This window comes from Phoca vitulina, unplaced genomic scaffold, assembly GCF_004348235.1.
Source record: "Phoca vitulina isolate PV1807 unplaced genomic scaffold, GSC_HSeal_1.0 scaffold4, whole genome shotgun sequence".
Lineage (NCBI taxonomy): Eukaryota > Metazoa > Chordata > Mammalia > Carnivora > Phocidae > Phoca > Phoca vitulina.
The window spans coordinates 79,971,704-79,987,969 of record NW_022589707.1 but is presented as its reverse complement, the minus strand read 5'-3'; the positions used below and the strand labels follow the sequence as shown (position 1 = coordinate 79,987,969).

At 43.8% G+C, this 16,266-nt stretch overlaps 1 protein-coding gene across 4 annotated transcripts in view; it reads left to right on the top strand.

The window, feature by feature from the left end:
* The first annotated feature begins 6,323 nt into the window (after nucleotides 1-6,323).
* The window catches only part of SRPK2 (SRSF protein kinase 2), a 244,718-nt gene continuing 234,775 nt past the window's right edge, over nucleotides 6,324-16,266 (top strand). For 2 of the 4 annotated variants that reach the window (XM_032402341.1, XM_032402337.1), the window contains exons 1-2: nucleotides 6,884-7,010; nucleotides 7,101-7,155. In XM_032402341.1, coding sequence (XP_032258232.1) covers nucleotides 6,995-7,010; nucleotides 7,101-7,155 — 71 coding nt within the window. In that variant the 5' untranslated portion in view covers nucleotides 6,884-6,994. Of the gene's footprint in view, nucleotides 6,536-6,883; nucleotides 7,011-7,100; nucleotides 7,156-16,266 lie in introns of those variants that run through there. The other 2 variants (XM_032402335.1, XM_032402336.1) reach the window with 2 other exon arrangements.

Genomic DNA, 16,266 nt, shown 5'->3' with positions numbered 1-16,266 from the left:
GGGGGAGTGGGAGAGGGAGAAGCAGGCTTCCCGCGGAGCAGGGAGCCCGATGCGGGGCTTGATCCCAGGACTCTGGGATCATGACCTGAGCCGAAGGCAGACACTTAACGACTGAGCCACCCAGGCGCCCCTGTTTGTTGTTTTAAGTTGCCAAATTTGGAAGAAATTTGTTTTGTAGCTATAGATTAGTAAGACATGTCTTGATGTGCATATACATAAGAACAGCTAATATTTATTGAACAATCAGATCCTTCTCTAAGCATCTTAGATGAAACAACTCATTGAATCCCCACAAGTTTATAAGGTAGTTAATATTACTATCCTCATTTTGCAGATCAGGGGAAACTGAGGCACAGAGAAACTGAGTAACATGCCCAAGTTACCCAGCCCGAGTTGTACCTAGTAAATGGTAAAACTAGGATTTGAACTCTGCCAGTCTGGGTCTACTACTCTGTGCACTAACTTCTGGGTTAAATTGCTGCTTTAATGGTACTAATGTCACTGAGAAATATGCTGTAATAATAAGAGACAAGCTTAAGCTTCATAATAGAAGGTATAAATTAGATCTAAAGAAACTTTCCCAGAAATGTCAAAGCATTGGAGAACCTTTAGAAAGAGGCTAGGTTCTCATCCACTGAAGGCCCAAAGGTGGGTTGTATGACCTCTCAAGTCTGTTTCCAATTCTATGACATACTAAATATACCTTCTGAGATACAGCATGATTTAATAGCTCTACTTAGAAATATTAGTGTGTAATTGGGTTTATAGCATTCTGTAATTTTTTCTTGTATTTAGTAAAAATTAATATGATATGTTCACCTTGAATTCTGTTGTGCTAGGTTGGGGAAAAATGCATATATGCTGCCCTTTTCACTTCTTTTGGACTGCTACAGAGAACAAAATATATCCAGTTCTAATACTTCTGCTCTTAATGATAATATTCTCAGAGTTAGATTTATTAGCAATAAATAATGGTAGAATAAAATAATTAAATTTATACTCAGGGTCATGAGTTTGAGCCCCACATTGGGCATAGAGCTGTAAAAAACAAAACAAAACAAAACAAAACTTAAAAAATACTTACACTCTCATTGTTTCTTTTTTTAAATTTCCTTTAAAATGTCATTTGAAATTATGATGCATCTCAAATAAATTTTTCATTTTTATTTAAAAAAAATATTTTTTTTCAGTAGGCTCCACACCCAGTATGGGGCTTGAACTCACAATTGACCCTGAGATTGAGTCATGTGCTCTACCCACTGAACCAGCCACGTGCCCTGAAATTTTTAATTAAAAAAAATTTTTTTTAAAGATTTTATTTATTTATTTGACAGAGAGAGAGCACAAGCAGGGGGAGCAGCAGAGGGAGAGGGAGAAACAGACTCCCTGCTGAGCAAGGAGCCCGATGCGGGGCTCGATCCCAGGACTCTGGGATCATGACCTGAGCCGAAGGCAGACGCTTAACCGACTGAGCCACCCAGGCGCCCCTAACTTTTAAATTTGCAGAGACTAGGTTTATAATTTATCATTCTTTCTGTAAGCACCTAATATAGTATGTGTAAATTTATTTATTGGTAATTAAGTTGGTATATTTTACTTAAATAAATTCAAAGCAATTCACAAATATTCTAGGTGGCAAATGTAGTTCTCTCCTAATTTATAGAAGTGAAAAGATTAACAAGATCACCTTAAAGTCTTTAATTGTTATCTTCTCAGTGAGACCTTTTTTTTTTAAAGATTTTATTTATTTATTTGAGAACTGGCAAGCATGAACAGGGGGAGGGATAGAGGGAGAGGGGGTTGGACAAGCAGACTCCCCGCTCAGCGGGGAGCCCAACTCCGGGCTTGATTCCAGGACCCCGAGATCATGACCTGAGCCAAAGGCAGATGCTTAACTGACTGAGCCACCCATGTGCCCCTCAGTGAGACCTTTCTTTAACACCTCCCCAGGGGTGCCTGGGTGGTTCAGTCAGTTAAGCATCTGCCTTCGGCTCAGGTCATGATCCCGGGGTCCTGGGATCGAGTCCCACATTGGGCTCCTTGCTCAACAGGGACCCTGCTTCTCCCTCTCCTGCTCCCCATGCTTGTGCTCTCTCTCATTCTCTCTGTCGAATAAATAAGTAAATAAATAATAAAATCTTAAAAAGAAAACCCCAAAAAACTCTTGAAAAAGAAAATCACCTCCCCAAAAGTTTGGTATTTTTTTGTTTTTCATTGTTTTTTCTTTCTATAGATGCTACTGCCATCTAGTAATTATAGTAATAATTCACCCATTTATTTTGTTTATTTTCTGCTTCTGGCAGTAGAATGTAAGCTCCATGAGGGAGGGAGATTTTTGTGTGCTTTGTTCAGTGCTGTAGACTCACTACATAGAATAATGCTACATTAATAGGTATTTGATAATTATTTGTTGAACAAATGAATGCAAAAGATCTAGCAGACAGATTGGGTCTGTGTCTCTCATCTAATGTTAATGATAATTACTATGTACTGAATAGTTATTTTATTTGATTATCATATTGATCTAGGAGGATTGGTATTGATATTATCATTTTCCAGATGTTGTAATTAAGTAACTTGTCCAAGGTTATGTAGAAATTAGTAGCAGAAATTGGTTTCAACATTAAGTGAAAGAAGCCAGTCACAAAAGGCCACATATTGTATGATTTCATTTATATGATCTGTCCAGAATGGGCAAGTCTATAGAGACAGAAAGGAGATTAGTGGCTGCCCAGGGCTTCGGCAGGGAAGGTTGGGGGAAATGGGGAGTGACAACTAATGAGTATGGAGTTTCTTTTAGGGGTGACAAAAACATTTTAAAATTAGATTGTGGTGGTGGTTGCACAACCATGTGAACATACTAAAAACCATTGAATTTTGCACTTTAAGTGGGTGAATTGTATGGTATGTGAATTAAATCTCAATAAAGCTGTTAAAAATAATAAAAGAAATTGGTTTCAAACTCACATTTCTTTGGCTTCAAAGCTTCTAATCACCTTCCAGAAGGAGCTAAGACTGGACATATTGCTGGTTTTGAGACCAGGTCAGGGAAAGTACAAGGTTTCCTGTAACATCTTGTGCCAGAAAGTAAAAAGATGCTCAAAAACTTATTGAGGCATGTCCAAAGGACACTACCAATTGGAAGGGTCTTTCGTGGTCAAATATGGAACAATTCAAGATCAAAAATCAAAGTGACAGTAATTGCTGTCAATATTGGTACCAAAAACAAAGACAAAAAACAAGCTGAAAACAGAGAACCAAGGAGTGGTGAGAAACGAAAGGTCTTCCTTATATAAGAATGTCACCTAATTAATACAGATGGAACAGATGGAATGATAGAATTATAGTGTCATTATTCTACAACCACTATAGTAATAATTGATTCAGACAAGCATCATCAATAGATGCTAACCCACAGAGTGAAAGATTCTTGGGGAAGGATATTCACAGAGTTTCAAAGTATTACCCCCACAGGATTTTTTGTTTTTTTAAAATTGAGGTGAAATCCACATAACATGAAGTTAATAATTTTAGAGTGCACAATTCAGTGACATTTATGCATTCACAACTTTGTGCCACCACCACTTTTTTCTGGCTCCAAAACATTTTCATCATTACAAAATAAAATTTTGTACCCATTAAGCTGTTGCTCCTCATTTCCCCTCACCCCCAGCCACTGGCCACCACCATTCTGCTTTCTGGATTTGCTTATTCTAGATGTTTCATGTAAACGGAATCATACAATACAAAATAGACCTTTTGTGTCTGGCTTCTTTCACTTGGCATAATGTTTTGAGGTTCATCCATATTGTAGTATGTACCATTCTTTTTCATTCTTTTTATGGGCTGAAAAATATTTCATTGTATGTGTATGTCACAATTTGTTTATCCATTCATGTGTTGATGGATATTTGGGTTGTTTCTAACCTTTTGGCTTCTGTGATTAGTACTGCTATGCACATTTGTGTACAAGGATTTGAGTACCTGTTTGCAATTATTTTGGATATATACCTATGGATGGAATTGCTGATAATTCTATGTTTAGCTTTTTGAGGAAGTGTGGGACTGTTTTCCACAGTGATTGCGCCATTTTACATTCGCACCAGCAATGTACAAGGATTCCAATATCTCTATATCCTTGCTAACACTTATTTTCCATTTATTTATTTATTTTTAAACATTTATTTATTTGAGAGAGAGAGAGTGAGTCGGGGGAGGGGCAGAGAAACTCAATGAGGCTCCCCACTCAGTGCAGAGCCCATGGGGCTCAATGTGGGGCTTGATGTGGAGCTTTATCTCAGGACTCATGAGTTCATGACCTAAGTTGAAACCAAGAGTCTGAAGCTTAACCAACTGAGCCACCCAGGAGCCCCTTATTTTCCATTTTAAAAAAGGAATATAGTCATCCTAGTAGGTGTGAAGGGGTATCTCAGTGTGAGTGTGTGTGTGTGTGCTTAAGATTTTATTTATTTATTTGAGAGACAGAGCAAGAGAGCACAGAGGGAGAGTGTGAGAGAGAAGCAGTCTCCCTGCTGAGCAGAGAGCCTGATGCGGGGCTCAACCCAGGACCCTGAGATCATGACATGAGCCGAAGGCAGACGCTTAACCGACTGAGCCATCCGGGGGCCCCTCATTGTGGTTTTGCTTTGCATTTCTCTAATGATGTTGAGCATCTTTTCATGTACTTGTTGGCCATTTGTATATCTCTGGAGAAACGTACATTCAAGTCCTTTATACGTACATTCAAGTCCTTTATCCATTAAAAAATGGATAGACTACTTTTTTAAATAGAAAAGAAAAAAAAAGCTAGCTTTACCATAGAAAAATGATTAAATGTAACATCATGAATAATGGAACAAACTGACATCATTTCCCTTCTGTTGCAACATACTGAGATGGACACAATGTCATCCATACATTGTACCTGACAAAATTATTTAACTTGAATCTAACAGGGAACAAATACAACCTGAGGAACATCCTGCAGAACAGTAGAATTTGGTTCTTCAAAAGAAGTCAATGTTATAAAAGAAAAACAACAACAACAATCAGGGATTATTCCAGACTAAAGAAGTGTAAGAAGACATGGCAATTAAATGTAATGCATGATTCTTGATTATATCCTGGATTGGAGAAAAGTCAGCTAAAAGGGACATTTTGAAAATTTGAATATGGCTTCTGTATATTACAGATAATATATTAATATTAAATTTTCTTGGAATGATAATGGAATTCTGATTATGTAGAATATCTTTGTTCTTAGATACTTATCGAAATTTTTTTTTTTTTTTTAAGATTTTACTTATTTATTTGAGAGAGAAAATGAGAGATAGAACATGAGAGGGCGGAGGGTCATAGGGAGAAGCAGACTCCCTGCTGAGCAGGGAGCCCAATGCTGGACTCAATCCTGGGACTCCAGGATCATGACATGAGCCGAAGGCAGTCGCTTAACCAACTGAGCCACCCAGGTGCCCTACTTATCAAAATGTTAAGGGTAAAGGGTAACAAGGCAAAAACTTCAGTGATTCAGCAAAAACAAAACAAAGAAAGTTCCATATGCACACATACACACAAGGAAAGCAAATGTGATGAAATGTTAACAATTGGTGAATATGGGTTAATATGGCTGTTACTTATGTTTTTTCTCATAACTTTTCTGTAGGGTTATTTTTGAAAGTAAAAAGTTGAGAAAGTACTTAAGTATAGAAAACAACCTGATGGTTCCCTGAGGGGAAGTGGGTGGGGGTGGCTGAAGTAGGTGATGGGGATTAAGGAATGCACTCCAAGGAGGTGATTAAAATAAAAACTTAAAAAAAAAAAGGTTGAGAAAGTAAAAGGTTCATCAAGTCTAAGCAGCCTTTGGGTTTAGCATCTTCAGAATAAGACTAGTTACTTTGATGAGTTAACAATTGTACAACCAAAGAGAGTAAATTGTCGGGGTGGCTATCTTTCCAAAACATTATAATTATTTAAACAACCCAAGGAATACTGCCGTTATCATTTTGTCCCACTATCAGCTTGATTCTCATCTTTATTAGGTAGCATGGTAGGTGGAAAGGGTTTGGAGACGGCTAGGCCTACATTTGGATTATCGCTGGGCAAACTGTTCAACTTCTTTAGGATTCAGTTTCCTCATTGTAAGACGTAGACAATAACTACTTGGTGGGATTGTTGTGTTAACTGTTAAACACTTGGCGTTTACTAGTAGAGCTGGGCTTTAATTCAGGTGCCAAAACCTCATCGTACTTTCCATGCCATTTGCATTGAACTCAAACAATCCTGCGGGGTAGGTAAAGGGGAGAGATGAGAGGACTTCTCCAAGGTCACACAGCTAGCGGAGGACCCAGGTTTCCCCGCTCTTGGTCCTGTGCCCTTTCCACACCCGCCGGAGAGGAGGAAGCGGCGCTCATGGGGATGCAAGGATGTAGAGGAGCAAAGGGGGAGAAGAGGCCGCGCGAAGAGAGGTGGTGTGAGACCCGCGGAGGCGCCGGCCAAGGAAGGGCGCATGGAGAGGCGGGTGGCGCGATCGGTCGGGGTGCGTAGGGGAGAGGCTGTGGCTCGGGAGGGTCGCGCGGGCCGGGTGCCCGAGAGAGGCGGGAGGCCTGGGCCGGCCGCGGGGGCGCAAGAGGCGGAGGCCCCGGCCGCAGGCGGGGGCGGGGGACGCCGTGGGCGGGAGTGGCGGTGGTCGCGGGGAGTCACTTCTGCACAGGTGGGGCAGGTGGGTGGGTGCGGGGCGCGCGAAAAGGCTCGGCGCGGGGGTCCGGACCCCACCGGGCGGGTGGGGGCGGGGCGGGGCGGGGGCGGGGCCGGCCGGGGGCGGGTCTCGCTGGGCCCCCCGCGGGAGCGGCGGCTGCGGCGGCGGCGCAGGCGCGGTTCCCGCCTCCTCCCGGCTGGCGGAGCGAGTGGAGGCTGCAGCCCGGCTCGACTCGGCTCGGCTCCCGCGTCGCCGCTGCCGCCGCCGCGAAGCCCCCCGCCCCCATTCCGCGAAGTCGGGATGAGCTCCCGGAAAGGTGAGTGGCCCGCGGCGTCCCCTCCTCCCCGCCACGCGGCCCCGCAGGCCGGCCGGCCCGACCGTTAATGTGTGTCTTCTCTTTCCCTAGTGCTGGCCATTCAGGCCCGAAAGCGGAGGCCGAAAAGAGAGAAACATCCGAAAAAGTGAGTCCACGCCGCGCTAGCCCCGGGGTCCGTGCCCCCTCCCGGTCGAGGGCAGCCCGCGACCACGCAGGGGAAAGTTGCCCGGATCCCCTGGGCCGGCGGGCTGATCCCCCGGGACGCCGGCGCTCGCCTCCTGCGCGCCCCGGCTGGCGGCCCTGGGGGAGGGGCGGGCGGGGGAGGGGCGCGTGCGAGCCCGCGGCCGGCCCGCAGAGCATCCCCGGACCCCCGGGCCCGGGGTGGCCGCGGCCGTGGGCTGAGGGGGGGGCGGCGGCGGCCGGGCGCGGAGGCGCGGGGCGTGCGCACCCTCCCTGCGCGCCGCGCTGGCCCGGGGGTCGCGGGCCCTTCCCGGGAGGGGCGCTGGCGTCCGCCGCCCCGGCCCCGCCGCGCCGCCTGCGGCGGTGAGGCTGCTGCGTGGCTCGCACCTGGGCACGGGGGCCCCAGAGGAAGAGGAGCCGAGTGTGCCAGAAAGTGAGGAGAGTGTGTGTGTGTGTGTGTGTGTGGCCTTCTCTTCCTCCCCGGCCCCCGCCTCTCGGCCTTTTCTGCTGAAAACCCGAGCCGGTTGTCAAGTGGTTTGCCTCGGGCGTGTTCCTGGCGCGAGTTCAGCGCTGAGACCTGTGCGTTTCGGGGCTCGGGTTTTTATTCGAAACTTTCTGCTCGGGCCGAGCGTCACTTTGCTGCGCGGCGGCTGCGCCCGGGTCGCGGGCTGCGCGGGACCGGTGGGCGTGTGCGCGGGCGGTCCCCGGCGCGGCTCGGCAGCCCTCATTGTGACGGGGAGTTGATGAATAGGGTGGTGATATTTAAAACGTGCCAGCCGCCGGCCACCTCCAGCCTGGCCGCGGACCGGAGTGGGAGCGGCCGGCGCCCGAGAAGCCTTTCCTGGAGAGCTGCTGCGAGACCGCAGAGCGCCGCCGCGTCGCTCCTTCTTCTCTCTCAATTTTAAAAAGCCAACCAGCGTTCAACGTCTTTACTCCTAGATTTGTGGCTTCACTCTTCCTTTTGAGCAAGAGATACTCGGTGGTGTTTTTGGTCTTTCAGGGAATGGCAGTCCATGATCTTCTTGAAAATCACGAAGCATTTCTTGTTTTGTGTCCTTTGGGGGACTGCTCTGCAGCCTTCCTAGGCTTTTCCCCTTCCTGGCCGCCTGGGTCTCTGCCTGCCTGGTGAATTTCATGCTCTCTATGAAAACTGCCTGAGGCATTACTAACGTGGCGATGTATCATGACAGGATTTTTGTTCACTCAAGATGGACTATAACTTGGAAGTATTTTCAGGGTCTCTCAAAATGGGGGTCTCGATATAATAATGCCTTTCTTAAAAAATTATTATAATGACGGGAAAAACTTATTAAGGACTTGAGGAACTGGTATGTAAAAATCTGATTTTGGATTCTTAAGACATTAGAACGGAATGGACATGGTACTTTGAGATGCTTTAGAAAATTAATGCTGGCTTTCAAGTCAGGGCCTTAAATTTGGGATTTCCTTTGAACGTTGGGAGATTAAGCCCATCAGTAAGGAGAACTGTAACGTTTAGGATCCTGAGTATTGGTTTTTAAAAACAACTTTAAATTTAAAGCATTTATTTTCACATAGTGCATTATGTTTAGAAATGTAAAAAGGAATTGAAAAAAGCATGTCCCCAGTTTTGGGAATGGGTCTGTGTGTGTATATATGTATGTATAATGTGTATGTGTGTATGTTATGTGTAGACATATATGTAGAAAAGCACTTTTAGTTAACTAAGTCAACATGTGTTTCATATTTTCATATTTCAGGGTATGACTTTCCTAATGGCCAAGAGCCTTTTTTGGTGTACTGCAGTTTGGATTTATGTGGTATGTTTATAAAGAATTAGCGTATATCCACAATATCCAGTTTTTACTCTCACAGATTAACCTTCTAGATTCTTCCATTGTGTACTGTATTTATGTGATAAGATTTGAGGGAAAAGCCCCCAGGCAATGGCTAAGTAAATTGGTTGGTCTGCAAGGTAATTAACAAGAGGAAACCAGCCCAATTACATAACTGATAAAATGCAGTGCCACTTTTTGCTTAATTCTTTGAATTAAGACATTATTTTATTTTATTTTTATTTTTTAAATTTTTTTTAAAGATTCTATTTATTCATGAGAGAGAGAGACAGAGAGGCAGAGTCAGAGGGAGAAGCAGGCTCCCCGCGGAGCAGGGAGCTCGATGCGGGACTCGATCACAGGAGCCTGGGATCATGACCTGAGTCGAAGGCAGATGCTTAACCGACTGAGCCACCCAGGCGTCCCAAGACATTATTTTAAAGGAATGCTCGATATGATTTATTTATTCACGTATTCAACGAGTATTTGCATGCCTTTCCTTGGAGATGGTGATAGAGCTTTAAACAAGACAAAGCTCCTCATGAACGTCACATTCTGTGGGTATTGGGGGAGAACCCCAAAGAAGAAGACAAATCAGGATGGCCATTTCAGATAGTGCTATGAGGTAGGGACATTAAGATGGGGTGCCTTAAGTAATAGTGATAGATGACATTTAGCTTTACTGCCTGTTACCCCTTGTGACAACACTGAGGTAGGCACTGTTGTTAATCACCATTTTACAGAAGGGCAAGCAACATGCCCGGCTGCAAAGTTGACTATAGGCAGCCTAGGACTAGAGTCCACACTCAGCTCTCTGAGGAGGTGACATTTGAACAGAAACTAGAATGAGGAGGAGGAGATGGGAGTGTGGTAGAGGACTTGGGGAGGAATGGGCTAAGAATGTTGGAGGACCGCAAAGGTTAGGGTGACTGGAGTGCTTTGGGAGAAGATGATGACAGGGGAGAATGAGAGTGGGTAGGGCCCTGCCCTGTAGGCCATCGGGAGGCTTACCGATGGGAGTGACAGGATCAGTTCCTGTTTTAAAAAGAGCACTGGCTGTCTGTGGAGAACGGATTGTCAAGGGTAGGGGAGAATTAGAGGCTGGGAGCTGGCCTTCTGTCTGTGAGGGAAACCATGGTGACTTGCTTGGTTCAGGGTGCAAGCAGCGGTGCCAGAGAGAAGTGGTGGAAGGGCCTTCAGGAGACTGCTGGTCTGAGGAGAAGTCCTCGTTTTACAGGCAGCCCTGACAGAGGTGAGAGTCACACAGAATTCAGGTCTCCTGATGCCCAGTGTTTTTGCTTTTTGATTAAGTCTCCAGAGGAAGAAAAGGAGTAATAGATCTAATTTTAAACCGTATAAATATAATGACTGGCAAACCTAAATTATGTGACAACATGGGCCTGGCTTGATGTAATATGATCTACTTTTGTCATTATCTACTTGTATACGCAAGCTGGCTCTTCATTCATTTTCATTCAGTAGCTTTTATGAATTGAGCCAGTTCCTGTAGGCTACTTTTTTAGTACGCTGGAATTTGTAGTTGTCAGGAATAGCATTAAGATTTCTCTACTTAGCTGAGTCAAAATTTTAATCTCGTCAGATTGTTCCAGTGAGTTTAGTTTGCTAATTATTAATTGGCCTGCTTTGTGTGTAACAGGCAGCAGGGAAGGACTACAGTGTCAATTCGATCATGAATCTCAAGAATTAGCTAAATCATATGGCTTGGGATAGTGTTGCTTTGGGGCATGAGTGAATGAATGTATGAATAATATTTTTTAAAGATCTTTATTTTTTTTAATGCATGTAACTTTTCCATTAGGACATATCTTTTAAAGTGTATAATTTGCTGCTTTTTAGTATATTCACAACGTTGTGGAAGCATCACAATGATTAATTCCAGAACATTTGCATCCTCCCGCCGCCCCCGCCAAAAATAAACCCCATACTTTTTAGCACTCATGCCTCATTCTCCCCTGCTCCTAATTTATTTTCTGTCTCTACAAACTTACCTCTTCTGGGTATTTCATATAAATCGTATCATACAATATATCAGTCTCGTGTCTGATTTCTTTCACTTAGCATAGTGCTTTCAACGTTCATCCATGTTTAGGCATGTATTAGTACTTCATATTTTTGTAGTGCCAGAAATGTTGCATTGTATTGATACGCCATGTTTTATTTATCCATTCCTCCATTGATGGACATTCAGGTTCTTTTCACTTTTTGACTATAAATTATTATAGTCAAATTATTTTTAAAAATATTTAATTTAGAGAGAGAGAGCTTGCAAGCAGGGGGAGGGGCAGAGGGAGAGGGAAAGAATCTCAAGCAGACTTCTGTGCTGAGCTTCTCTTGTTACCCTTTAAGAGTCAGACCCTGCCCTCAGCCCTCACCCTTGGCAAGCACTGATCTGTTCTCCATCACTGATTGCGCCACTTTGAGACTGTTACATAAGCGGAGTTATACAGTATCTAACTGTTTGAGATTCTCTTTCACTCAGCACAGTGCCCTTGAGACTCGTCCATGTTGTTGGGTGTGTCAGTAGCTCATTGCTTTTTACTGCTTAATAGTGTTTCATGGTATGAATGTACCAGTTTATCCATTGACCTGTTGAAGGACATTTGGATAGTTTCCAGTTTTTTTTTTTTTTTTTAAGATTTTATTTGTTTATTTGACAGAGACACAGCGAGAGAGGGAACACAAGCGGGGGTGTGGGAGAGGGAGAAGCAGGCTCCCCGCAGAGCAGGGAGCCTGATTCGGGCTTGATCCCAGGACGCTGGGATCAGAACCTGAGCGGAAGGCAGACGCTTAACCACTGAGCCACCCAGGCGCCCCTAGTATTCTTACAGATAAAGCTGCTGACCATTTGTTTATGTGTGAATGTGTTTCCATTTTTTTATGTGAATGTGTTTCCATTTCTGTAGGATAAATACCCAAGGGAATGATTGCTGGAGGACTTACGTTTGTACTTTGACTTTCTAGCAAGTTAGCAACTTGGTCTCTTGATGTGTGTCTTTCCCTCTCTCTGTCTCTCTTCCTCTGTATGGTATCTGTGATCTGTGTGTGTGCTTTTGGTGATGGGATTCTGTGCTGGATCCTTTGGGCTTTTGACTTTTCTGTTGGTGGGTGGATCCTGTAGGTTATTGCTTGTCTGTGTTCTGTAGTCTAGGTTCTGACTGGTATAGAAAATGATAGGCACGGGATTGGTGGCGTTGGGTCGGTAAATCACAGGTGAGACAATTTAGGAATGCTGTCATGCAAGTTGATATCTTTACTGGGTAAGCCTCAACCCTTTCCTGTAGTATAAACTCAAGCTCACAAACCCATGACCTTGGAATACCTCCCATGGAAGGTAATCACTTATTTTTGACTTCTTGTTTTGTTAACACATTGTTTACTCAGCAGATATTTTTGCTACAATACAGTTCAGTATAACAAACACATATGAAGCAGATTCCCGGCGCTACGCAGTGTGTTGTATGCTAGGAATATTAAGATAAGTAAAGCCCAGTTCTGACTGGCAAGTAGGAGAGCTGTCTGTGTCTCATGGTCAGTAGACCTTTGTGGGACACTGATAAGCACTGTGATTTAGGTGCAATGGTGCTTTGATTGGTAAGGGAAGGCTTTAGGAAAAGACCTTGTTTAATTTTAGCACTACTCTTATTCTAATGAAATAGCTTTTTTTTTTTTTTTATGACTAGAAGTAAGTAATACGGTCTTGGTGGAAAATTCAGACAGTACAGAACAATTTAAAGAAATAAACATCAGTTGTAGGTCCACCAGTTATTTTGGTGTATTATCCTTTTACTTGTGGTTTTTTTCCCCAGCTTTATTGAGATAGGATTGCTGTATAATGTGTAAATTTAAGGTGTACAACATGCTGATTTAATGCATGTGAAATTGTGAAATGACTGCCACAGTAAGGTTAGTTAACACCTCCATCCTCTTACATAATTACTATTTTTTTTTTTTTTTTTTGTGGTGATAACAGTTAAGCTCTACTCTCTTCAGGTATATAATACAGTAGTGTTAATTATAGACTACTTGTGCATTTTTGTGTTAGTTATTGAATTATAGGGTATATATGTATGTGTATAGTAAAGTGCACTACTTCTAAGTATAGTTTGATGATTTTTACATGTATTCATACCCTTATAACCACCACCCAGGTCAAGATACAGACCCTTCCAGTACCTCCCTCATAAGGTTGGTTCCTCAAGCCTCTCCCCAGTCTATGCCCTGCCACCCAGAGGTAGCCATTGTGCTCATATCTGTCATTATTGATTACCTACCTGTTCTTGAACTTCATATAGAATATACTCTTGTGATTGTGTTCTTCATATTGAATATACTTTTTGTGTCTCACAGATCCGTGAGATTTGTCCATGTTGTTGCAGGTACCAGTAGTTCACTGTTAACTGCTCTGTACTATTCCATTGAATGAATATACCACAATTTACTTGTCTATTCTGTTGATGAGGAGGATTTTTTTTTTCAGGTTTTGGTCATTATGAATAAAAAGCATTCTAAATAATTCTGCATTATGAATAAACATTCTTTTTTGTTTATTTTTTATTTTTAAAGGTTTTATTTATTTATTTGACAGAGAGATACACAGAGAGAGAGGGAACACAAGCAGGGGGAGTGGGAGAGGGAGAGGCAGGGAGCCCGATGCAGGGCTCCATCCCAGGACCTGGAGATCATGACCTGAGCCGAAGGCAGATGCTTAACGACTGAGCCACCCAGGCGCCCCTAAACATTCTTTTTTAAAGAAGTGCTCACTACCATACAGTTTGTAACTGATGGTAGTATTTTTTTTTAAGATTTATTTATTTGGGGGAGAGAGAGTGGGCTGGGGGAGGGGCAGAGGCAGAGGGAGAGAGAGAAAATCTTCAAGCAGACTCCCTGCTGAGTGTGGAGCCTCATGAGGGGGGTGGTGGTGGAGGCTTCATCCCACCTGAGCCAAAACCAAGAGTTGGACGGTCAGCTGCCTGAGCCAGGCAGCTATAAACATTCTTGTGCATGCTCTTTTGTGGATATTTGCATTCATTTCTCTTGGAGATAAGCCCTTGCAGTGGAATCGCTAGGTTACAGAATAGGTATATACTTAGTGTTAGTAGTAAGGGCAAAGATATTTTTCCCCCAGCTTTATTATGAAATAGTTTTGATTGAACTACTTTACTCTCACACCAGCAGTGTATGATAGTTTCGGTTGCTTTACATCTTTGCCACACTTGATAGAGTCATTCTTTTTAATTTTGGCTATTCTGGGTATATATTGATAGCTCATTTTTGTTCTGTTTTGCATTTTTCTGAGTGATGGTGTTGAACATCTCTTCATATGTTTATTGGTCATTTGAATTTCCTATTTTGTGAAGTGCTTGTTTTGTCTTTTGCCCTTTTAAAAAAATAGTGGGTTGTAAGTCTTTTTTTCTTGTAGAAAATTATGATACTTGGAGATATAATTTACATACCATAAAATTCATCTGCTTAAAGTGTACAATTAAGTTTTTAGTAGATTCAGAGTTATGTTAATTTTTTTTTTTTTGTTAAAGATTTTATTTATTTATTTGACAGAGAGAGAGAGAGCGAGAGCGAGAGCAGGAGCACAAGCAGGGGGAGTGGGAGAGGGAGAAGCAGGCTTCTCGTGGAGCAGGGAGCCCGATGCGGGGCTCGATCCCAGGACCCTGGGCTCATGACCTGAGCCGAAGGCAGATGCCTAACCACTGAGCCACCCAGGCGCCCCTGTTAAACTGATTCTTGAAGAGCCAGTAGCAGCTTGCCAAGTAAGTAAGAGGGGGCGGGCAGGGTGAGGGCCTTCCAGGCAGAAGCAGTATTGCAGCTGGTATAAACATGTGGAAGTGTAAATGGCGTGCTTGTATTTCTGGAATGTCAAGCAGGTAGGAGAGGCTGGGGTGCAGGGTGTGGTGACCCATGAGTGGAGCTCATCTATCTGAGGAACTTGACCAGGGATTGGGTAGCTGTTAAGAGGCACAGGTTGAGATTTTTAGAAAGATTACTCTAGCTACTGTGTGGAGAATGCCTTAGAGGCCAGGAGATCTATTAGGAGGCTCTTGGAGGAGGCTTCAGGAGACGGGTGAGTATTAAGGAAGCAGTAGAATTCATTGAAGTTAGTGTCCAATTTAATGTGGGAGGTAGGTGGGAGGGGTCTAGGATGAATCCCAAGTTTCTGAATTAGCAAAATTTGTGGATGGTGTTGTCATTCCTCAAGATAGGGAATGCAGAGCCAGTTTGGGAAAAGCTAATGATGGCTCTGATTAGGCTCATAGAGGTGTCTGGGTGAGTCCAGTTAAAGATACTAGTCAGTGTTTGCACCTAGAGCACTGGGAAGAGCTGTGGTTAGGAGATGTGAATTGGGAGTTGTTAGGAATAGCTGTTGGTGGCTACTGGTTGAAGGTGCTGAGTGTGAACAGAAGAAAGCCACAGGTAGGGTTGTGGTAAAGGAGGAGCCAGAGAGGAGATCCAGGAGAAAGGTGATTCACAGAGACCAGAGTCATGGTCTGCAAAAAAGTTCAAGGGATAAGCCCCAATTTTGGCCTTTGATTTTGGCAGTTAGGGAGTCATTAGAGACTAGTGCTTTTAGACCAGTGGATTTGCTTGCGTGAATGGGATGACAGGACGTCGGAGTCTTTTTTTTTTTTCTTTTTAAAAGATTACTCCTTGGGACATCTGGGTGGTACAGTCAGTTCGGCGTGGGACTCTTGGTTTTGGCTCAGGTCGTGATCTCAGGGTCATGAGATTGAGCCCTGCCTGAGGCTCTGAGCTCAGTGCGGAGTCTGCTTAAGACTCTCCCTCTTTTTCTGCTCCCCCCCACTTCAAATAAATAGATAAATCTTAAAAAAAAAAAAATTACTCCTTGAGTAACCTTTCTTTGTGTAAAGGAGAAAAGGTAGAGGGAGTGGTTCTTGAGAAGTGGGACATTCCCCCCTCCCCCCCCCCCCACCTAAGCAGATGGTAAGGAGTCAGTAGAAAGGGAGAGGTTGAAAATACTGGCAGGGGGGATTTTGGAGCAGAAACCCTGAATTGGGGCACCTGGGTGGCTCAGTTGGTTAAGTGACTGCCTTCGGCTCAGGTCATGATCTTGGAGTCCCTGGATCGAGTCCCGCATCGGGCTCCCTGCTCGGCGAGGAGCCTGCTTCTCCCTCTAACTCTCCCCCCGTCATGTACTCTCTCTCTCATTCTTGCTCTCTCAAATAAATAAATAAATCTTTAAAAAAAAAAAAAAAAAAGAAACCCTGAAT